Source organism: Leucoraja erinacea, chromosome 25 (assembly GCF_028641065.1).
Source record: "Leucoraja erinacea ecotype New England chromosome 25, Leri_hhj_1, whole genome shotgun sequence".
Taxonomy (NCBI): domain Eukaryota; kingdom Metazoa; phylum Chordata; class Chondrichthyes; order Rajiformes; family Rajidae; genus Leucoraja; species Leucoraja erinaceus.
In genome coordinates this window covers 11,770,006-11,795,146 of record NC_073401.1, presented here as the reverse complement: position 1 = coordinate 11,795,146, position 25,141 = coordinate 11,770,006, and the positions used below count along the sequence as shown (strand labels likewise).

The window sequence follows — 25,141 nt, the reverse complement described above, 5'->3', positions numbered from 1 at the left end:
GTCATCTAGTTCTTAATTCCCCTATCTAAGTAAAAGTGTGCATTGCCCTATTTATTCCTCTCGTGATTTTATTCTCTACACCTCTAGATCACTCCTCAGGCAGCTGCACTAAAAGAAGAAACTCCTAACCAGCCCCAAGCTCCATAGCCCAGACCCAAGTGCCAACAACATTCTTGTAAACTTTTAAACATCGAGACACTACTACACTGTCAATAAAACGGAAAATAGATGCTTTTCACAGATGACTCGGCCAAAGTGAAGATGCTACACTTTTTAAAAGAAAAGCTTATGAATGTACATCTGGGTCCAATTAAGAATGTAGATTTTTTTTCATACCGTTAAATGTTAGATTTCTAATCATATAGTAAAGCCATCAATTATATTAAAAAGTTACAGAAAAATAAATGAATTACCAGTGATAAAGCCAAACCTATATCGATGGCCGTGACTGGTGATGTGCCAGGCTTAAAGGTAAATGCATGCTGGTTTACAACCAGTTTATAACCAGCATAAGGGCACTTTAGAAACACAAGGAAATAGTCATTTACACAGGAAAAGTCAAAGGTAATTAGCAAAATGGATTGATGGATATTATTTGCAAGTAGCACAAGTGATTGAGAAATTTTGTAGTAGTGCCACTCCAGTGTAGATATTGAAAAATAGAATTCAACTGTTGGCTCTTGCCAAGAAAATCAAGCTAGATTCTCAATTTTCAGGAAGCATATTGGCAGTTATTTGAACTACAAATACTATTTTCAAAGCTAAAAAATTGTAAATTCTTGAGTGGCCAAGCCAGACCCAATCTGAACCCAATGCCTTTTATGTGCTGAAGAGAAAACTGAAGGGACTTGCCCCCAAAACAAGCATGTTAAAGATGGCTGGTAGAGCATCACCAGAGAAGCCACCCAGCAACTGGTGATGTCCATGAATTGCAGACTTCAAGCAGTCATTGCATGCAAAGGATATGCAACAAAATACTAAACATGACTACTTTCATTTACATGACATTGCTGTGTCCCAAATTTATGGTGCCCTGAAATAGGGGGGGGGACGGGGGACTATGTATAAACACTGCTGTAATTTCTACATGGTGAAACCAAAATGTAGCCTTTATTAAAATCTGACAATGTGTACTTTAACCACATGTGGAGTACAGAGGCAAATAAATAAAAGATGGGTCTTCGTCCTAAACATTATGGAGGGCATGGTATGACACAGTAACATGTGTATTCTGCTAAATTAACCAGGAAACAAAAGCACTGATTACCTTTACTAGTTAAGAAGTTCACTGGAATATATAAGTATATGCCAATTATATATTTACCCACAACTTCCTTCTTTCCCTCCTATGTGATGCTACTCAAAACATTTGATTTGGTAATAATTCTGGGAGCAGAGATATCTTATCAAGTTAAATAGCTGCTATAGAAACAAATCACATAAACCTGTTTGTACCGCGTTTAGAAGCAGAAAATAATGTAAATAACTCCACGGAGTTATGTGGAAAGATTTATAAATGTATATTTTTATAAATTGTCGAGAAGAAATAGTCAATACACATTTAATTACCCGTCCTTTCAACGGTATTATCAAGTTTGACATTGTTTCACAGAGGACAACAAATAACTCAATTCTAGAAGCCATATTATTTCTTTAAGTAAGAAGGAACTGCAGATGCTGGTTTAAACCGTAGACACAAAAGACTGGAGTAACTCAACGGGACAGATAGCATCTGTGGAGAGAAGGAATGGGTGACATTTCAGGTTAAGACTGAAGAGATAAGTTTTTTTGGCCTTCCATCACAGCGATGTGATGGATGTTTATGTAAATTATGTTGTGTCTTGGGTCTATTTGTTTGTAATGTATGGCTGCAGAAACGGCATTTCGTTTGGACCTCAAGGGGTCCAAATGACAATTGAATTGAATTGACCCAAAACGTCACCCATTCCTTCTCTCAAGAGATGCTGCCAGCCCCACTGAGTTACTCCAGCTTTTTGTGTCTATCTTATTTCTTTAAATCATCGTCATGACAACTGCAGCACTACTGCCATTATCCATCATTACTCATTCCATTTCTCTGCTTCTGGATTCACCACCTATTCTATCTAGACTTACATAAATATCGCTCACATTTGAACATAGGACCAGCAGCAAACTAATGATGTAAATATAAAACTGTTCAGTGCAAAGCTCCATTGAATTGAAATCACAAGATTTGAGTAGTTAGAGTACTGATTCATTTAAATAACATCTCATTTCAAATACAATGCTGCAGTTTTCAAATTATTTCAAAAACAAGTACCTATAGTTCTTATCCAGTCCTTCCAGCTTCTAGCACCACTAATGAAAGCTGTTTTTTCTCCCACCAACCAAAGCAAAAGCAGAGTACATCCTAAATTCTGCTGCTACAAAATATTCTCATGTCATAAACCACAGTAATGGAACTTCAGTGAAACAAGATGTGGAAGCAAGGCAAAAACAAGAAGATCTACCACACGCTAGCAGAGCTGCTTTTTTTCAGAGAGGGGAGGGGGAGAAAAAGGTAGAAATTGCAGATCAAAACAGATTACAGGGCAAGAACAAAATGAGCCATATGCAAGCCATATAACATTGAAAGGCAAGGCAGCATGGCTGAAATTAGCATAAATCTCAGATGGATATTGATGTTCAATGTTTAGGAAGAAACTGCAGATGTTGCTTTATACCAAATATAGATGCAGAATGCTGGAGTAACTCAGGACAGGCAGTATTCCCTGGAGAGAATGAGTGGGTGATGTTTTGGTCGAGGGTCTGGTGAAAGAAATGCAATTCCTTTCATATCTCTAAACAATCTTTATTGGCATATTCTCCAATACATGCATAGAGGGGGAGAGCAGCTAAGGAAGTGACTTCCAAACTTTGACTAGTAACTGACTTCCTGAAAATACTGACATGCCCAAATTCCCTATCCAATTTTCCAGAAGGCAACATTGCTGCAATTGGCACAAAATATTCCAATCATCAACTTAGGGGCAGTGACATTATAAACCATGCACAAGATTAAAACAGAGAGACGTCTATAAGTTCAGTCGGAAACAAATAATGTCCTGGAGGAACTTAACAGGTCAGGCAGCATATGTGTGGAGGGAATGGGCAGATGACACTTCAGGTCTAGACCCTTCTGACTATAAGGAGGGGAGGGGACGGGGGTTGGACAAAGCCTTTATACGCTCACTTGCACTCCACATGTCCATTTTGATTTAATCTCCCCTCCCATCTATATCCCTCTCTCTGGCTGCTCCTTACATTTCCCTCTTCTCTCCTTATCCACTTTGTATCCCTATCAGCTCTAGCCTTTGTCATGTACTCCTCTCTCCAACTTTATATTTCACTCAAAAAGCAGTGAAGTAACTCAGCAGGTTGGGTGGTATCTCTGGAGAATATGAATAAGTGACATTTCAGGTCAGGGCCCTTCTTCAGATATTTACATTTCACTCCACCTCGTCTCTCCTCACCTGACACCCTTTTGCCTTCCTCTAGCTAGCCTTTGTCGTTCCACCCATCTACCAATTAACCCCTCTCACTCGCATCCATCTGTCTTTGTCCCACCCATCTACCTTTTCCAGCTTTCTTCCCCCTTCTACAACCATTCTGAAGAAAAGTCCCAATCAGCAAGTCGTCTGCTCATTCCCTCCACAGATGCTGTCTGACTCAGAGTTCCTCCAACGCTGCGTTTTGTTCACGGCTCCAGCATTTGCAGTCCAGGTGACAACTCACCCCGACTCCACCCACCCGGTTAATCCCAAGGTTAGTTTCCTGGTTCTCAGCCTCTGTTCAAACACTGCAGAGGTTACTCGCAACAACTGTTTATGAATCACACAGTAAACACAAGCTAGTTTACCCGTCGGAAACTTGGAACTGGTTAACACTGAGCAGTCACCGGTACCAGCGCCGGCTCCTTCAGCCCCAAGCCCAGGGAACTTGGCTCGGCCACTGCTCCATCTCCGACCGCCCAGATCCGCGCCCCTCCCGGCCCCGGGTCTCTATCCCCCCCCCCCCCCCCCCGGGTCCATGGACCACACCCCCCCCTACCTACTCCCACTAACCCCCCCCCCCCCCCATCCCTGAACTCATTCCTTCTACCCCACCGCCAGGTCCGCGCCCCTCCCGGCCCCGGCTCTCTATCTCTCCCCCCCCCCCCCCCCCCCCCCCCCGGGTCCACGGACCTCTCCGTCCCGTCCATGGACCACACCCCGCCCATACTCCCACTCCTAACCCCGTCCTCACTCCTTCTACCCCACCAGTCCCTACTCCCATACCTTCTACTCCCCTCCGTCCCTGTTCCCACTCCCACTCCCTCCCCCTGTCCCTACTCCTTTTCCCCTCCGTCCACTACCAGTCCCGGTATCCCCCCGCTCAAGGCCTAGCCCCGGGGTCCCATCCCTCCGCCCCAGTCCCGGGGTCTCCGCCCGCCCGCCCAAGCCCTGCCCGTCCCGGGGCCCCGTCCCCTGCCGGATGCCGAGGTCCCACCGGGCCCAACCCTGGCCCCCCGGACTCCTTTGTTATCGCCCGCTCTCCTCCTGCCGGCCGGCCGGCCACCCACCTCATCGGCCATGTTGTTGAGCTTGTGCTCGTCCTCCAGCAGCTCGTTTAGTTGGTGCAGGCTGAGGGAGCTGAAGTCGGGCAGCGCCATGGCGACCGGCGACCCCCCGCGCACTGCCACCGCCGGAAGTGACGACGCCGCCCAGCGCCCTCCTCCCCTCTGACTGACGTCCGCGCTCGCCAATGGCAGCCGCGCTGAGCCCGTGACGCGAAGCCCTGGGACACACGCCCTGACTGTGCAACAACAATGTCAGGTGTGGGTTCAAGGTGCAAGCATTGCACTGCCCTGCATTTATATAAGGTGCATTCACACCAACATGCACTGAAGCTTTCTGCAGCCAGGGCTCTGTGTGGGAAGGTGACAGTCTAGGCGCATGTTGCCTGTAAAATAAGGGAAGGGATTCATGCCAGTGGGTCACATGAATGGCAAAGTGTGTGGTACAATTGTGATTTGGGTAAACAGTATTGAATGTATGTATAGCCTCCGAGAATGTTGGATGAATTTTTTGCACGGTTCCGTAGGTGAGCAGGTTAGGACTCTATGCCTTGGAGCCAAGGAGTATAAGGGGTGATCTTATAGAGGTGTACAAAATCAGTTCAGTATATTGTCATTTAAGAAGGAACTGCAGATGCTGGAAAATCGAAGGTACACAAAAATATTGGAGAAACTCAGCGGGCGCAGCAGCATCTATGGAGCGAAGGAAATAGGCAACGTTTCGGCCCTAAACGTTGCCTATTTCCTTCGCTCCATAGATGCTGCTGCACCCGTTGAGTTTCTCCAGCATTTTTGTGTACTTTCAGTATATTGTCATGTGTACCGAGGTACAGTGAAAAGCTTTTTGTTAGATAGATATGCCATTTATTGTCACTATACATGTACAGTGAAACTGAAAGCTGCTCGTACTCAGTGCGTACATACAATTTAGCACAAAAAACAAGAAACAGAAAAAACAAAAAACAGAAGGGAGATGGGGGTTGGAATAGGTGCACAATTTCTGTTGCGTGCTAGCCAATCAGCAGGAAGACAATACATGATTACAATCGATCCAGTGACAGTGTATTGATACATGATGAAGGGAATAACCCATGAGAGGAATAGACTGGATGGACACACAGAGTTTTGTCTGGAGTAGGGGAATCGAGAACTTGAGGACATAGGTTTAAAGTGAGAGGGGAATGATTTAATAGGAACCTGAGGGGTAACTTTTCTATGCAAAAGGTAGTGGGTGTATGGAACGAGCTGTCAGAGGAGATAGTTGAGGCAGGTACTATTGCAACATTTAAGAAACAATTAGACAGGCACATGGATAGGATAAGTTTACAGGGATATAGGCCAAAGGCAGGTACGAGGGGCTAGTGTAGATGGGGCATGTTGATCATAGTGGGCAAGTTGGGCTAATGGGCCTGTTTCTACACTGTATGACTCTATGACCATGACTATGCAGTTACTAAAAATGTAGTGAAAAGCTTGGAAATGGCCAGCAGGTCATGCAGCAGCTGCAGAGAAATAAATAGTGAGATCAATGCAAGACAAAGAGTCCACACAAATGCAGTCAAAAGGGATTGTCATTCACCAATGACTTAGCTCTCTGTGGCTATGCCGTTTGGAGAAGAAACATATTGGGCAAGAAATTAATTCCACCAAAACACACAAAGTGCTGGAGTAACTCAGCAGGTCGGGCAGCATCTCTGGAGAACATGGATATAGGTGCCATTTCAGGACTAAACCCTTCTTTAGACCCGAAACGTCACCTGTCCATGTTCTCCAGAGATGTTGACTGACCTACTAAGTTACTCCAGCACTTTGTGGCCTTTTATGTATTAACCAGCATCTGCAGTTCCTTGTTTCTACATTAATTGCATATTATGAGAGGCATAGACAGGGTAGACAGTCAGAATCTTTTTCTCAAGATGGGAAAATCAAATACTAGTCATAGCTTTAAGGCAAAGTTTAAAGTGTATATGCAGGGCAGGTTTTTTTTTAACACAGAAGGTGGTGAGTTCCAGGAATGTGCTACAGGGGATGGTGGTCGAAGAAGATATAATAGTGGCATTCAAAAGACTTTTGGATGGGCAAATCATTCAATGGTTCTTCATTCTCACATATGCACAGCATGGTGAAATTCTTTTGCACAATCCACAAATGCACAGTCGCCATATTTTGGCACCATATATGGATGAGCAGAGAATGGAGGGATATAGGTAGATAAGTAATGATCTTGTGTCATGTTGGGAACAGACATTGTGAGCCGAAGTGCCTGTTCGCCTGCTGTACTGTTCTATGTTTTATCACCATGGAACTGTAGACACAGGGAACTGCAGATGCTGGTTTATTGTAAAAGATACAAAGTTCTGGAGTAACTCAGTGGATCAGGCAGCATCTCTGGAAAATATGGATTAGCGACATTTTGGTTTGGGCATGGTAATGATGGAAAATATACTAGCGTTGAATGAAAGTTAGTTGACAGACAGGAAGCAGAGTAAATAAATCGGTATTTCTGGGGTGTCGGATGGTGACTGCAGGTAATGCAGGAGAGTCCATTGTAAACCTCCCTCGTCAGCTTTAGACCTTGATAAGGTGTCACATAATTCAGCTTGCCGTCAAGATCAAAGGCCATAGAACAAAAGAGAAAATTCGCCTGAACTTTCTCTGTAGCTTACATTACATTCCTTATACACTGTTTCCCTTCTCTTTTTGCATTACCTGTTATACTCTTGTTCAGTATGATCTGCCTGAATAGCAGGCAAAACAGATTTGCACTGTATCTCGGTAAACGGTCATAAACAAATAACAAAGCCAACCACTTCAGAGCCACTCTCTTTTCTGTCACTTAGCCAATTTTCCATTTGTGCTTTTACAATCCCGTTTGTTCTATGACCTTTGATTTTGAAGGCTAGATCAATTATGTGAATCTGAAGAAGAGTCTCATCCCGAAACGTCATCAATCAATGTTCTCTAGAGATGCTGCCTGACCCGCTGAATTACTCCAGCACTTTGTGCGCTTTGGAGCGAAGGAATGGGTGGAATTTTGGGTCAAAACCCTTCTTCAAATAAGGATTGTCTGAAGAAGGGTCTGGACCCAAAACATCACCCATTTCTTCTCTACAGAGATGCTGCCTGTCCCAACATTTTGTGTCTATTTTTAGTTTAAACCAGCATCTGCAGTTCCTTTTACACACTTTGTGTCCTTTTGTCAATTATGTGACCACTTGTCAAATTCCTTCTGTAAGTTACTAACTAACACATCTACTGGTGAATAGAAGCAAGGAGGAGTGATGCACACATTCCCTAAGGAGCTGATGCCAGGAATCAGGATATTCACATTCCTGGAGATGCAAGAGACGGCAGATGCTGGAATCTTAACAAAGTACTAGAAGAACATTGTGGCATGGTGGCGCAGCAGTAGAGTAGCTGCTTCACAGTGAGACCCAGGTTTGATCCTGGCTATGTATTGAGTTTGCACATTCCCATTGTGACTGCTTGAGTTTTCTCCGGGTGCTCCAGTTTCCTCCCTCATTCTAAAGACGTGCAGGTTTGTAGGTTAATTGGCTTCTGCAAATTGCCCCTACAGTGATGGATAGAACTAGTATATGATTGTTGGACCTGGTGGGCCAAAGGTCCTATTTCTATGCAGTATCACTAAACTAAACTCAGCAAAATCAATAACCCCACTCTCACCATCGATGGCACCACTGTCTCCCCAGGTCCGCAACCTTGGCGTGATCTTTGATTCCACCCTTGAGCCTCACATCCGCCATGTCATTAAAACCTCCTTCTTTCATCTCCGCCACATCGCCAAACTCAGACCCTCTCTCACACCTCCCGCTGCTGAAAGACTCATCCATGCCTTCATCTCCTCCCGACTGGACTATTGCAACTCACGTCTCCTTGGCATCAGCTCCACCTACATCAACCGACTCCAACTGGTCCAGAACGCAGCCGCCCGACTCATCACCCACACCAAATCCTGGCATCACATCACTCCAGTCCTCAAACAACTTCATTGGCTTCCCATCTCCCACCAGATCACCTACAAAATCCTTATCCTCACCTACAAAGCCCTCCACCATCTGGCCCCCCCATATCTCACTGACCTCCTCTCCCCCTACCAACCCTCACGGTCCCTCAGATCCACATCAGCCGGTCTCCTCTCCATCCACAAGTCCAACCTCTGCAGTTTTGGGGACAGAGCCTTCTCCAGGGCAGCTCCCAGGCTCTGGAACTCCCTCCCCCAACTGATCCGCAATTCCGTGTGTCCCTCACCATCTTCCAGTCCCGCCTCAAGACCCATCTCTTCACCTCTGCCTATCCTTAGCCCCACGTCCCCCTCCCTTTTCATCTGTGCATTAATTGCCTCATATTGTGTTTTGAATTGAATTCTGTCTTTACTTTGTGTGCTAGTCATGTCTCTACTATTTATTTCACTCCCCTTACATGTTTTTCCTCTACCTTAAATTTTTGTAAGATGTCCTTGAGACTCTTGAAAGGCGCCCATAAATAAAATGTATTATTATTATTATTATTAAACTAATCTAAACACTAAAGTGGGTCAGAAATGGGATAATTGGAAACCGCAAGCTGAGCACTAATTGGGCAATATTTTGAATACCTTTGATTATCCTCATTTAAAATGTATGTCTGACATTGCCCAGGACACAGCAGTACGGCAATGACTGAAACAATGGACTTAATCAAGCACTAACACTCAGAGAGACTGCAGAGAGAGTGACAGCGGTGGGTACAACTCTGGTCACATCACGGTGAAGGAGCGTGTGTGTGGCCTGGATGGTGGTGGGTCCCCACTTATGCTGTGTGCCCTAGGGATTCTCACACGCCGCTGTGGTGGCTGTTTATGTTTACATTTTTATGACGTTTTGTATCTTGTTGCTTTTTTGGTATGGCTTTAGTAAATCGAATTTCACTGTACCTCAGTTCACGTGATAATAAAGGACCATTGAGCCATTAAAGCTTTTAAGAAGGAACTGCAGATGCTGGAAAATCGAAGGTACACAAAAAAGCTGGAGAAACTCAGCGGGTGCAGCAGCATCTATGGAGCGAAGGAAATAGGCAATGTTTCAGCCCGAAACCCTTCTTCAGACTGAAGAAGGATTTCTTACATCAATGTCCTTATCTCCAACCACACAGTCATTTGGTTGGAGTGTTTAGATTAGTTTAGTTTAGAGATGCTGCATAGATAGAAACAGGGAGTGGTGCAAATGAGACCAGATGGCACTAGATATAATTATATCGTTGACATTGTTGAAACTAATCCACTATCACGCGAGAATGTAATTCCTGTTAAAAATAGAATTTATGTGCAAAGATTACAATTTTAGTAACTTACATAGAATAGCATATAATGAACAGATAGCCCGACTCATCACCCACACCAAATCCTGGCATCACATCACTCCAGTCCTCAAACAACTTCACTGGCTTCCCATCTCCCACCGGATCACCTACAAAATCCTGGTCCTCACCTACAAAGCCCTCCACCATATGGCCCCCCTACCAACCCTCACGGTCCCTTAGATCCACATCAGCCGGTCTCCTCTCCATCCACAAGTCCAACCTCCGCAGTTTTGGGGACAGAGCCTTCTCCAGGGCAGCTCCCAGGATCTGGAACTCCCTGCCCCAACTGATCCACAATTCCGTGTCCCTCACCATCTTCCAGTTCCTCCTCAAGACCCATCTCATCACCTCTGCCTATGCTTAGCCCCACGTCCCCCTCCCTTTTCATCCCTTACAATTTTTGTAAGGTGTCCTTGAGACTCTTGAAAGGCGCACATAAATAAAATTTATTATTATTATAGATATATATCTGCTTGTGGTTTTAATTGTAATTATATTTTCAATTTTTCGAATTTTACGTTTGTGCTCACATTTCTATAGGAAGTCTTGTATTCAATTGAACAATGTGTCAACCCTTGCAATGTAAATAAATGGCAGAAGTAAATAAATAAGCAATTATTTGGGCGGCAGCTTTTTGGATGAACCGCAATTGCGACACATTGCAAGGAATTATGCATTTCTCAATTTAATGCAAGACTGCTGACAGAAACATGCACCATAAATTTCAAATAACTAAAGTGGTAAACCCAAAATGTATAAGATTTCTGTAGAATTATATATAACAGACACAGGTTCTCCACATATGCAGGCAATACCAAGACTCGCATTTCTTGAGCTACTTTCTGTCCCAGAATTCTTGCAGTGAGTGAGAATTCATTTCAGGAAGTTGAAATTTGAGCTCACAATCTATTTGATAATTTTGCAAGAAGATCTAGTCAAACAAAGTGCTTGATTGCAAAGTATATGGAGTTTGTTTCTCAGCCGTTCAGCATTTAGTTTCAACAGCAAATTCTGTTAACCAACTCACCCTCTGCTGTAAGTACCCTTGATAATCAAAAGAAAAGATGAATTGGTACACATTGACATCAGCATTTTTAAACAGTGTTATCCTTGTTTTAAATTTGTTTAAACTTTGTTTAAAAAAAAAATCAGTTCTCTGCCCTAACTGAAAATACATTACTTTTCTGGCTTCAATGTGTATTTCCAACAGTTAGATCCCCAGTTAATGTCATGCATGTGGCTGTTGGGCTTGAAAATGCTGAGGTCCATAAAGATCCTCACAGCACCAGCACAGTTCGATCCTGACCTCAGGTGCTGCCTACGTGGAGTTTGCACGTTCTCCCTGTGACTGTATGGGTTTCTTCTGGGTGCTCCAGTTTCCTCCCACATCCCAAAGTCGCGCAGGTTTGTGGCCTCGGTAAAAGCCCCCTAGTGTGCCGAGAGTGTTCAAGAAAGTGGGATGACATAGAACTAGTGTGAACGGGTGATCGATGGTTGGTGTGGACTTGCTTGGCAGAAGTTCCTGTTTCCAATTTGTATCTCTTAAAAGCTGAACTAAAGTGGAAAGATGTAACGTTGCCTTGTTTCACACTGCAATTTAATTATTCAAAGCTTTTTCAACATTACAAGTTAATTGAGCCTTGAAGCGCATCCATGATTTCAGGCAAAAATGAACCGTAAATGTTCACATTGCTGACTGTAATTTGAAAAGCTTATATCAGTTGTTGTTGTGGATGCCACAACCAATATCAAATCCCAGTGTTCAGCGCAGAATCGTTCCATTTATGCAATGTATTTAGTGTTGCCCAAGTGTCCCAAAGCACTCCACAGAAGTGTCAGTAAACACAAATTAACACAAAGTGCGGCATAACAGTAAAGTTGCTGCCTTACAATGCCAAAGGCCTGGGTTTGATCCTGATTATGGGTGCTGTCTGTACGGAGTTGGTATGTTCTCCCCGTGACCACGTGGCTTTTTCCCACACTACAAAGGTGTTCAGGTTTGTAGGTTAATTGGCTTTGGTAAAGATTGTAAATGAGTCAGAAACAGGGAGGCAGATTTAAAGTGGAGATGAAAAGTGGAGAGGGAATCTGGTGAAAAGCTTCCTGCTCACAACACTGTTATTGAACCAGGATTTTGTACAGATCTAGCACAAGGGCTGCACTCCTCCTCGGAGTCCTGTCAATCTGTATTCTGTAGGATAATGAAATAGACCACTGCCTTCCACACGCCAGCCTTTGGTCAATTTCCACTCATCTCTTCTGCACCCGACTCATTTTACAATCAACCCCACCTTACCTTGATCCAACTATCACTTGATGGTTCTTGACCTACCCCTTCCCCCAACCTCAATCAACCAGCTCTCTCCCCTCCACTCCAGTCTTGTGGATGGGTCCTGACCTAAAACATCAACTGTCCATTTCCTTCCACCGATGCTGCCTGACCTGCCGAGTCTCTGCAGAAGGTACACAAAAAAGCTGGAAAAACTCATCTATGGAGCGAAGGAAATGTTCAGGCGAGTCTCTGCAGAAGTTTGCTTTTTGGCTCTGTCATCCTTGTATTAAATTTATCTCACTAACATACGACTGGCATTTTTAAATTGCCTGTTGCCTGAATGCTTACTTAAGGGCCTGTCCCACTGTATGACGTAATTCATGAGTTCTCCCGAGTGTCCCCTTGATTTGAACTCGGAGAATTACGGTAATAATAGCAATGCTACAAGATTTTGAGATTTTAAAAATCAAGTCTGCAATTTATCTCATCAGATAAAGCATAAAAAGAAGTTTAATTTGACACCTAATTTGTTTTCATACCTTCAGTATTAAAAATGTTATGGCCATTTTCATACTCAGAAATTAGCATCTTGTTCCCTATTGCTTTTCCATTGACTTAACACAAAAGCTGTGATCGAGGACAGTCAAAAGCTCATAACTTTCTTAAAAATTAAGAGAACTGAATGAAATTTTCAGTTATTATAGAATGAAGCATTCTGAAACAAATATAAAACTTCTACCTTGGATGACCTGAAATTAAAGCATATAATTAGTTAATTACCTAATTGTAGCTAATTACAAAATTGACCGTTGTGACGGAAATAGTAACAAAAATCCAGACTGCCTTGAAAATTCAAAAATGTGATATTCTCAACGTCAGAACTTTAATATTATTGTATAATATGCTGTAAGTCCGTAACAGGTAGGTTAATAAATTACAATTTCTAGCAATAGACCAAGTCTTTATGGAGAAGATCAGTTGCTAGCTGGTACATTAACCATAAAACAATTACAGCACGGAAACAGGCCATCTCGACCCTTCTAGTCCGTGCCGAACACGTATTCTCCCCTAGTCCCATACACCTGCGTTCAGACCATAACCCTCCATTCCTTTCCCGTCCATATAACTATCCAATTTATTTTTAAATGATAAAAAACGAACCTGCCTCCACCACCTTCACTGGAAGCTCATTCCACACAGCCACCACTCTCTGAGTAAAGAAGTTCCCCGTCATGTTACCCCTAAACTTCTGTCCCTTAATTCTCAAGTCACGTCCCCTTGTTTGAATCTTCAAAATACCAATGGAGAATGCGGGCATCGATCCCGCTACCTCTCACATGCTAAGCGAGCGCTCTACCATTTGAGCTAATTCCCCTTGACATTGGCACATCATAATCAGTAGCATCATCATACTCCTCAGATTGTAACCAATAAGCAACTCTGTACACCTTGTTTTTCCTCAACTTTTCAATTTTGGCATTGTAAACTACAAGTTTTTGCTCTTCAAACCACGCATGACATGCCTTAGTGCCCACTACTTTCCCATTAAGAATGTCCTGTAGATTCCATTTCTTAAGAAAAGGATAATGTTTTTTAATAGCCTAAATATCCAAATAACAAATTAATCCCATTCACACAAGAAAACATGATTTTTAAATCTGTCATGAATTTATATCCCAGATGTAAGGAATGTTTAATTCCCATAAATTAATCTAGAAACATCCACCCAAAATATAATCAAATTATTGTTTTTTGCACAATACATGCGACTCAAACTGTTGTGAATATTTAGTTTAAAAATAATGATCATGGAGAGAGAGAATATCACAAAATATAGACAATTTAGACGGCATCCCCAAAAACAATGGGCATCTTAATCATCTTGCTTCTGGAACGCGTTCGATTGGAATGTTGCATTTGCGGTGAATTTGTACCCCATATCGGCAGGAAAAACACTGGCGGTTCGTACGGGGCCCAAATCACATTTTCGCAACGTAAAATTATATTAAAGCCATTCCATGAAGCAAGATTATATGTAAAGTAAACAACTTATATCTTGTTTCGTCCCATTCTTGCGATCCGTCACGTTGTAGGCGTTGAGGGCGTTTGAAGTCGCTTTTTATTTTAATCCAAATATTTAAAAAAATATATTGGGCGAACGGAAGTCGGATCAATTTTTCTTCAGCAGCTTAGCAGCCCGAGAAAGTCCGCCTCTGATAGGCAGTACAAAATGGCATTTTAATCCCACTTCCCCCCCCTCAAAGGCGCCAAAGTCGCGCACACAGCCAGTGGCAGAACTGCAGCGCCGCTGAAGGTAAGTATTGTAAGATCGCTAGTAATAGCCGCTCGTAGGAACTCAGGGCTCTCATGGACATTTTTCAACATGTTGAAAAAACTTCACAAGCTTACCGCGTTTCCCGAGTACCTGCTATTAGCGCTACGAGCCGCTAAGAGATGTCCCGAGCTCCGACGTACCCGCTACGTACATTCTACGTACTTCCCACGAGTTTGGTTATTTTTTAAACTCGGGAGAGCTCTTGGGTAAGCACGTGGGTATAGTGGGACAGGCCCTTTACAGCGACTGTTGGATGGGACAGTCTGAAGAAGGGTCCCTACCAAGAATGTCACCCATCCTTTTTCTCCAGAGATGCTGCCTGACCCGCTGAGTTACTCCAGGACTTTGTGTCTATCTTTGGTGTACGGGACATCCAGGGACATCCAGTGTTGCACCGATTCCCCCCTTCTCTCATCTCTCAATAAACAGATAATAATCTGCCTTCCTGTTTTTGATGCCAAAGTGGATAACTTCAAAGCCTGCCCAAACTCACCGACTGTGAAACAGAGTCACAGGTTCATACAGCACTGAAACAGGCCCTGTGGCCCAAATTGCCAATGCTGATCAAGATGCCCTATGTACATTAGTCCAGCCTGTCCATGTTTGGCCCATATCATTCTAAACCTGTCCTATCCTTGTACCTGTCCAAATGTCTATTAAATGATGTTATAGTACCTGCCACAACTAACTCCTCTGGCAGCTTGTTCCATATACCCACCACCATCGGTGTGAAAAAGTTTCCCCCTCAGATGTCTATTAAATCTTTCCATTCTCACCTTAAACCTATGGTCCCTGGTTTCTGATTCCCCTACTCTGGGTAAATTACTGCATCTACCCCAATCTATTCCTCTCGTGATCTTATACACCTCTATGAGATCATCCCTCATCCTCCTGCACTCCAAAAATAATATCCTGGACTGCCCAACCTCTCCCTATAGCTCATGCCCTCAAGTCCTGACAACATCCTTGTAAATCTTCTCAGCACTCTTTCAAGCTTAACAACATCTTTTCCATAACAGGATGACCAAAACTGAACACAATACTCCAAATGTGGCCTTCCATTTTAGGACGTTCACACAAGATGTTCAGTAACTACAAGTCCTTAATTTATATTCACACTAACTCAATGCAACCTTTCCAGCAAACATATCAGTTTATTTTAGCTGGCATATTGATGCTTCAATGCAGGCATGAGATCCATCTTAGCCACCTTGGGTGACGTGCTTATTGTTGCTCAATGTGTTTGTCCTCCCTCCAGCAAGTTTGTGGTCCTGGGGAAATTAATTGGCAGTAGGTGTTGTATTGCAGTCCTCACATTTCCACCTCAATCACACAATTACAGCAAGAACACAAGTTCCATGGAGCCAGTTTCTAGGCGTAGATCACTAAATTTTCTTTTCTTGAACATAATGCCACATAACTCAAGATTCAACCTTATTGCACATCATTGTGATGTCACAGAACCAGGTTCCATCAAATGCACGATAACAACGTACCATGGTTTAGTTTAGTTTTAGTCTAGAGATACATCGCCGAAACAGGCCCTTCTGCCCACCAAGTCCGTGCCGACCTAAGATCATCCCATACACTAGCACTATCCTACACACAATGGACAATTTGCAATCTTTTAATAGCCATCAGGCTATTAAACACAACATCAAATAAGCTCTGAACAATAACAGTCTATTATTATTATTATTGCACTATATCTGTTTATTTATTGTGTATATATGGTCTATGGTCTATAGACACACTGACCTTTTATCTCCCGTTTTGTATTATGTTTACATATTCTGTTGTGCTGCAGCAAGTAGGAATTTCATTGTCCTATCAGGGACACATGACAATAAAACTCTCTTGACTCTTTTAGCAAGGCCAATTAATCTACAAACCTGTGCATCTTTGGGGTGTTGGAGGAAAACGGAGCACCCGGGGAAAACCTAGGCAGTCAAGGGGAGAACGGACAAACCCCATACAGACAGCACCCGTGGTCAGGATCGAACCCCAGTCTCTGGCGCTGTAAGGCAGCAATTCTACCAGGGCGCTACTGTGCTGCCCCTCAGATATGTGCAGGAAAAATTAATTTCAAGCTTCATACAATACAATGCAGTTCTCCTCCATGGCCAGAGTGAGCAACACTGGAAATTGGAGGAACAGCACCTCAAATTCCGCTTGGGGAGTCTGCATCCTGCGAGCATGAACATTGAATTCTCCCAATTTTGTTAGCCCTTGTTGTCTCCTCCCCTTCCTCAGCCCTCGGGCTGTCTCCTCCTCCTTTTTCCTTTCTTCTCCCCGCCACCCCCCATCAGTCTGGAGAAGGGTTTCGGCCCGAAACGTTGCCTATTTCCTTTGCTCCATAGATGCTGCTGCACCCGCTGAGTTTCTCCAGCATTTTTGTGTACCTTCGATTTTCCAGCATCTGCAGTTCCTTCTTAAACACTATGTCACTCCAGCACTTTGTCTTAAAAATGTCCCATCTGTTGACCTCCTTATTTCATTCTAGTTCTAATGTGAATGAATGGATGAATGAATGAATGAATGAACGTAGAACGCTGCTGGAAAAGATGAGCTTGTTCCATGATTGTTATTGAATTATTGTTCCATAATTTCATGAAGTTCCTGCCCTATTTGCAAACCTGACAGACTACTGGAATTCACAGATGGTGCAAAACTAAAGATTGTAGTTTGTAACTCAGAATGTTACTACCTTAATTTATGATCTTAGTAACAAGCCTTGTTTTGGCTTTGATTTTAACGACTAACCTGCCTAATGCAAATCTGGCCAAATCTACAATGGAGGCCAATGTCTTGGAAAAACATGGGTTATTAATTCTGGAGCATGGGTTATTCAGTCTGAAGAAGGGTTTCGGCCCGAAACGTTGCCTATTTCCTTCGCTCCATAGATGCTGCCGTACCCGCTGAGTTTCTCCAGCAATTTTGTCTACCTTCGATTTTCTAGCATCTGCAGTTCCTTCTAACATGGGTTATTCATTATAGAGAGAATAAGGAACTGTTGGTGCTGGTTTACAAAAAAAAAGATACAAAGCACTCTAGTAACTCAGTGGGCCAGTCAACATCTCTGGAGAACATGGATAGATGATGTTTTGGGTGGGAAGGAAACCGGAGCACCTGGAGGAAACCCACGCGGTCACGGGAAGAACGTACAAACTCCGTACAGGCAGCACCCGTAGTCAGGAATGAACCCAGGTCTCTGCCGCTGTAAGGCAGCAACTCTACCAAAGCGCCACCGTGCTGCTTGATTAATGCTAGATTATTAACTGAATTTAAATTCCAGTTTCTGTAATTTGTACTCGGATCTTTGGATTACTAGTCCAGTGTCTGTAGTCGATTCCGTTAGCCCAAATAGAGATCTTTAAACGGGTTACTCGAGCTGGAAAGGTAAAGGTACGAGTGTTCATTGAACTGGTAAAAGTGGGGATTATATCAATGCCCTCCTGAAATGCTATACAGGAAAACAAAATGGCTCCTCAAAATGGCTCCTCAAAGGTGTTTTATTGCCACGTGTTCACTGCACACTAAAATTCTTTATGCATCGCTCACATATGCACGAGTCACCGTTTACAAAAAGACTAAAGTCTAGTCCACGCATGCGGGGAGGCTCCCGATCCAGGTAAGCCCCAGGCTTACCTCCTCTGTCACCATTCATCTTCTGACTTCATGATGAATCTATAGGCTTCTGCCGGCCATTGCATGTGCAGCCACCTGGTAGTGAATGTTTTCTCTCCAACTAATACATGCCACTGGTACCAAAGTTAGCTGGTCTCGCCAAGCATGTGTGGCACTGATGAGCTGGTACCAGTCTTATCTGCTGCCAGCTGGGTGGTGCCAGTAAATGAGCGTGGCCAGTGCCCATATTTGGTCCTTAGAAGCAACAAACAGCAAGAGGAAAGACCTGGATAGAGTGGACAGATTCTTGATTAGTAAGTGTGTCAGGGGAGAAGGCGGGAGTATGAGGTTGAGAGGGAAAGATAGATTAGCCATGATTGCATAGCGTAGTAGGCCCGATGGATTGAATGGCCTAATTCTGCTCCTATAAACTTATGAACTTATGAAGAGGGCATATTTCGCTTGGGTGTTAAGGTATGTACATTGAATTCGCTACTTTTAAGTAACTCCCTCCCCTCCTTGCCTCTTTTTCTCCTCCCTAGTAGTTTTACCAGTTCCACAGTTCTCCACATTGTTTCTCTTCAGATGATACCCTCCCAACCCTACAATGGACCTACGAGGCAACGCCCTGCCCGACGTCATATCACCCATCTTTTTTCACCACGGATGCCATCTGACCTGGTGAGTTACCCCAGCAGTTTGTATCCATCTTAGGAGTGTTCGTTGGTCTCATGAGAAAAAAAATGTGGCACTGCTGTTCAAAAGAGGACCTGCAGTTCACGCTCCAGTGCTTACAGGCATCACTGCAGGTTGCAATGAGGAAGTTCTCGACAATGCTGAGAACTATATTCAGCACTGTGTATATTTCCCTTTGCTCTACCTATTGTACTTGAGTTTGGCTTCCTTGTATTTATGAACAGTATTATCTATGTTAATTGGACAGCATGCAGAACAAAGCTTGTTACTGTATCCTGGATGCACATGACAATAATAAACCTAAACATTGCCAATGCGTCAGGTGTCGCACCCTCCTCCTGAGGCTGGTTTGTTTGGAGCAGAGCTCTTGTTGCAACACCCAGTAGCTATTTAACAGTGTGTTGGGGCTAGCTGTTTAAAAAAAAGCCCATGTTAGCAGTCTCCATATAAAACAAGTCCAAAAAATACCGAGATCTATGATTCTCAAAATCTAAAGTGATATTGAGAAAGCACGTTGAAATGTATTGGCCTCACTGTCTTACAAGGCCAAGTGAACAAGCTGCTGACATGGAGACACAAGGAACTGCAGATGCTGGAATCTTGAGCAAAATTGCTGAACTAATTGCTGGAGGAACTCAATGGGACGGGCAGCATCTGTGACGAGAATGGGGAGGCGAAGTTTCAGGTTGGGATCATTCTTCAGACTCTGTTGAAGGAACCCGACCTTAAACATCACCTGTCCATTCCCTCGACAGATGCTGCCTAACCTGCTGAGTTCTTAGGGCGGCACAGTGGCACAGCGGTAGAGCTGCTGCCTTCCAGCGAATGCAGCGGGTAGAGTTCTTGCCTTACAGCGGAGATCCGGGTTCGATCCCGACTACGGGTGCTGTCTGTATGGAGTTTGTACGTTCTCCCCGTGACCTGCGTGGTTTTTTTCCGAGATCTGCGGTTTCCTATCACACTCCAAAGACATACAGGTTAATTGGCTTGGTAAATGTAAAAATTGTCCCTAGTGTGTGTGGGATGGTGTGAATGTGCAGGAATTGCTGGTCGGTGCGGACGTGGTGGGCTGAAGGGCCTGTTTCCACGCTGTATCTCTAAACTAAACTAAACTAAATTAACAGCACCCGGAGAAGGAAGAGAGACCATTGGGACTACGTTGAATACTTTTGTAACTTTGTCGATGTCCTATACCTTTGAATGCTTGTGTACTGTATGCAAACTTGTGTACCCTTTGCATACTTGTGTACTGTATGCAAATCAAATAATTCCATGTACCTGGTCCATATGACAATAACGTATCAAGCAATCAACCATCTGGAACGAATTTTGCATTCTTCAATATCATGAGATGAAATTATAAAGAATTTTGTTCATATGGAATGATTGCACGTAATTCTTACAAGCAATTCAAAGCACTCTGAGAGCAACAGCACGTTCAAATGTAAGGGGTTGGAGTAATCACTGTTTAGGTACGTAACATCAAATAGTTTCATGCCATCTCCCTGAGGCTGCAGTGTGGCACACACCCATCCGCACTGTTTGCTGAATGATTTGTCATCAGAACATACAGAGATTGCATGATGAATCTGGAGATCATAAGCTGAATTTAGCGAGTGCTGTAGATTATCAAAGGGATTCTCATAGAGCAGCCTTGCACACTGTCAGTGCGATGACATGGGATTTCCCCAACACTTGAAAAGAGAATTATTGATTTATGACCCAAGATAACTGGACTGTCCTCAAGTGGATGACTACAAAGGATTTTTCTGAAATGTATAATTTTATAGACTTTAAAGACTGATTGATTGACTATTTATCTAAGAGCTCATAAATCACTCATAGAGACAAAAATGCATCATTTTCATTCCTAAGTTGTTAGGGTTAGTTTATGAGAGTGCGTCACTTTGTCAGGGCTTCTCTTAAAACACTTTCCTCCACTATTCATTCTTTAGTCTCGTTCAGTTTAGTTTGGAGGTACAGCACGGAGATTAGCCCTTTGGCCCACCAGATCCATGCCGGCCATCGATCAGCCGTTCACACCACTTCTATGTTATCTCTCATCAACTCCCCACTCACTCGGAGTGATTCACAGAAGGTAATTAACCTTCAAATCTGCATGACTTTGGGACGTGGGAGCAAAATGGAGCGCTTGGAGAAAACCAACGCGGTCACAAGGAGAACATGCAAATTCCACACGGACATTACCCGAGGTCAGGATCGAACCCGGGTCTCGGGAGCTGTGAGGCAGCTGCTCCAGCAGCCGTACCACTTTGCTGCCTATTGCACAGTACCAGGAAGTCAGAGAGAGGAGTATATTTTAACTTACAATGTGTCATAAAGAATATTGGGCAATGGGGATTTAGCAAGACATAATGCAGGAGAAGGGTTCAGATAGAGGGTGGGGCTGAACCGCAGTGTATGAATTAGCTAATTTTTGTCATTTGTTTGCATAAACAACCACATAGTGTGCTTGTTCCTCGAGGATAAAACAATGTTTAGAATTAATGGAAGGTAGACAAAAATGCTGGAGAAACTCAGCGGGCGAGGCAGGATCTATGGAGCGAAGGAATTAATGGTATAATAAGCATATTGTAATTAAAGGTAATAATGGGTTTAGTTTAGAGGTAAAGAAACAGGCCCTTCGGCCCACCAAGTCTGTGCCGACCAACAATCAACCCGGTACACTCGTACTATCCTACACACCAAGGACAATTTAAAATATTTACCAAAGCTAATTAACCTACAGACATGTATGTAGGTATATCCTGACGGCCAAGGTTTTTGAAAGTGTTGATCCTCGGGAATAGAATCCAATACTGTACAACTGAAGTTGGTTAAATGATATAACAGAACAGAGTAAGGTTCTGCAGACTCCAGCATTGTACAGAGACCAGATTGTCCATGTTTCTGCCTTCGAAGAATGGCTCCTCGGAGTTTTGTGCAATATTTTAAAGGAATGTGGACTCCTAGCACCTCAGCTTCCTTTTATTGGCTGCTGTACCCGGATGGATAGATATTCAAAGAAACCTGACAGCGAGACTTGTGCCATGAACCTTTGCAGACAGTTAACCATTGATTTTTCACTTCATCAAAAAACAAGGCTGTCTTCATGACAGCTTTGTGAGGCTCAGTGGAACCCAGAGTGTCGTAGAAACTCACACAGCACGTAGAGGCTGAAATTAATTCCAGGGGTTGTTGGGTGTAGGTTGTGGTGAAGCAGACAAAGAAGGGTCTCGACCTGAAAAGTCACCCATTCCTTCTCTCCAGAGATGTTGCCTGTCCCGCTGAGTTACTCCAGCCTTTTGTGTCTATCGTAGGCTGCAGTGACATGGATTGCAGGGATACTTTGTTATTGGGACTCTTTGTGAAAGCATCGCAAAGTATCGCTCTTCAATTTCCTTTCCTGCTATCCTCTCCCTTCTCTCCAGAGATGGAATGGGAACTTTGAGGTGTCTTGGCCAAATACATTTTCCTTGCAAGTAAATCTGGGCTGTACGTTTGGAGGAGTTCTATTCAGTGGGAATTGACTGCATTCCTCCTGTGCTTGCCATCTGGATCACTTCCAAAGTTACCAGGCGTAATGATTTTCTTCTTTCCCACCTTGGGAACACTCAATAGCCACACTCAGTGTATTATCTCTGAAACTTTTGAGAGTTTGCAAGAAGTACTTAAATTCTACAATAACTTGAGATAAAAATGGTACAATGTTACCATTTAGACAATCATCTGCTTGGTTGAATCAAGATTATGCAGTTCCTTGAATATTGGTTTAATTCTATGGATTCAGTGAATCAAAGCTCACAAGAATATCAGAGCAATATTAAGCCCTAGAAGACTTGTGATAGATTTTCTTCACCATTTAACCATCAGTTACCATTGCTGTTCTATCCTTCTTCTTCCACTTGAGGCCAGTATTACCTTTTATAAAATTACAAGCCATTATAAGCACCTTTCATGATTTTCAGATGCTTTTACAGCCAGCGAGTTCATTTGTAATCTATGAAACATGATAGGCAATTACCTCACCATGAGATGACTGTAAGTGCAATGTGGTAATTGTTGGATAAGCTGCCGTTTAATAATAATGTTGTTATGGGACGGGCTGTTAAAGGATGTATAGGAGGCACTGTCTGTGCAAGGCCGCCGGTATCATCGAAGACCCACATCACCCTGGCCACGCACTCGTTTCACTCACACCATTGGGAAGTCTGAAAACCATGAACACCAGGTTCAAGAATAGATTCTTCCCAACAACCATCAGGCTCTTAAACATTGCTATACAACATTAACATCAACTATGAACTTCGATGGATTGTCCTTGGTTGCACTAAGAGCTTTGAGTTTATTGCACTAGTATTGGGGTATAAATGTCTTGATGTTTTTTATTTATTATATATCATCTGTGTGTATTGTGTACACAGATCTGCAGAGCGACTGCAAGTCAGAATGTCATTGTTCTGCTGTTGGTGCAGGTGGCAATGAAACATTCTCGATTCTTGACGTTTGAAGATGGATAGCGACCTGAAATGTCACCCATCCTTTTCTCCAGAGACGCTGCCTGACCCGCTGAGTTACTCCGGCATTCTGTGTCTATCTTGATGCTTTAATGTTGGCCAGTACACTGAAAAATACCCACCTGAAATAATGCCGCAGGATTTTCTAATGATTAATGGAGAGGGAGATGGCCCATGCAATTGACATTATACAGCTCACTTAAGAGGAAAGCTTTAAAATTGCCCATCACTTCGTTAAGCGTCACAATAAACACAATTATGAATCAGTTTGTTGGTGGGACAATAATTGTATCGTAGAGAAGATGAAATGATTAAAATATTCACTTTTCTCAAACCACGTACTCTGTTGTTCTCTCAGCTATGTCAGAATATGCAATATATATCAGTCAATCTAACGGTAACAGCTCTCTTGTTTCATTTCAGCAGTATCTGCTGCAGCAACACTTCAGTTCAGGCACCCCTGTCTAAATGCAATCCCTGTTCTAACCTGCTGATCACACCAGCCACTACCATTAATCTAGAGTAGTTTAAAACAGGAATCCATCCTAAGGTGCTTCGCTGAAGAGCTGTCGGTCCAACAATGTTTTTTTTTGTTTTTTTAATTCAAAAAATGTATTCAATTATTTAAAACAATAATATTACACTACAATAAAACAAACCAGAACCCACCACCATAATACAATACAAACAAATATCCTTTATAAACTACTATGCAACTATCTTACATTCCTTGTCAAGGATGCATTCAACACCCTGCGGAGCCCAGCCGAACCCGGGGTGCCCGTGGACAGGGCGTATTCCCTTTCTAACCCCACCCAGGCATGGACGTAACCCCGGAAAAGGGGCAGGCAGCCAGCTCGGGTACAGCCCACCACCGCCTGGCGCCTCCAACTGAATGTTGAGGCAAGGAAGTCTATATTGTGAAGACTTGCCCAGGAGGAGAGTAGTGGAGATATGGTGCAACATAGGCTTGGAATTTCAGAGATTAACATTTAGACCACTGGAAATAAGGCTGATTATGTTTTAGTTTGGAGATACAGCGTGGAAACAGGCCCTCTGGCCCACCGAGTCAATACTGACCATCGATCACATGTACGCTAGTTCTATCCCACATTCCCATCCTACACACTAGGGGCAAATTACAGAGGCTGATTAATCTACAATCGTCTTTGGGATGTGGGAGGAAACCAGAGCACTCGGAGAAAGCCCATGCGGGAGAACGTGCAAACTCTGCACAGACAACACCTGGATCTCTGGCGCTGTGAGGCAGCAGCTCTCATAGACTTACGGTCTGTTAAGACAAAGGTTATGGGATGCACATAAGAGGAAGATCCCTTAATCAGAAAAAGGAATGGCTTCTCATCGTTTCTGGGCAGGTGTTTGGTCAGAAATGTCCATGGGTCTGAGTGATTATAGTTTGCATTGCAGCTATTGAGCTGTTTCACCAATTGGAGTTTAAATAATGAGGCCCTTACCTGATTCAGGCAAAGTCTTGGACCACCCATAACACAACTTTATTGCTGCCAGGTGATGTGGATCGAAGATCTTTGAAGGGGAGAAATGGAATAGCTCTATTGAACTCATGTGTAGTCTGGTTCCCACCCAGCTGGGGGAATTAAAAACCTCCAGAAAGGCTCCAGGTTTGGTTCCTGGTCAGTGCCGAACTAGTAAACACGAGCGATAGAGGAGGAAAATGATGCTGGCTCTCTGGAGAGTTACGAAAGGTTGGTTTTTGATTCATAACCTGGACCCCCATGAAT

General features: G+C 43.4%; 1 protein-coding gene across 1 annotated transcript in view; it reads right to left on the bottom strand.

Moving 5' to 3' along the window:
* vps37ba (VPS37B subunit of ESCRT-I a) overlaps window positions 1-25,141 on the bottom strand; it is a 338,119-nt gene that overhangs the window by 17,910 nt on the left and 295,068 nt on the right. Inside the window, exon 2 of the mRNA XM_055655678.1 lies at window positions 4,583-4,697. Within this exon, the coding sequence (XP_055511653.1) occupies window positions 4,583-4,672 (90 nt within the window). The 5' untranslated portion in view covers window positions 4,673-4,697. The remainder of the gene's footprint in view (window positions 1-4,582; window positions 4,698-25,141) is intronic.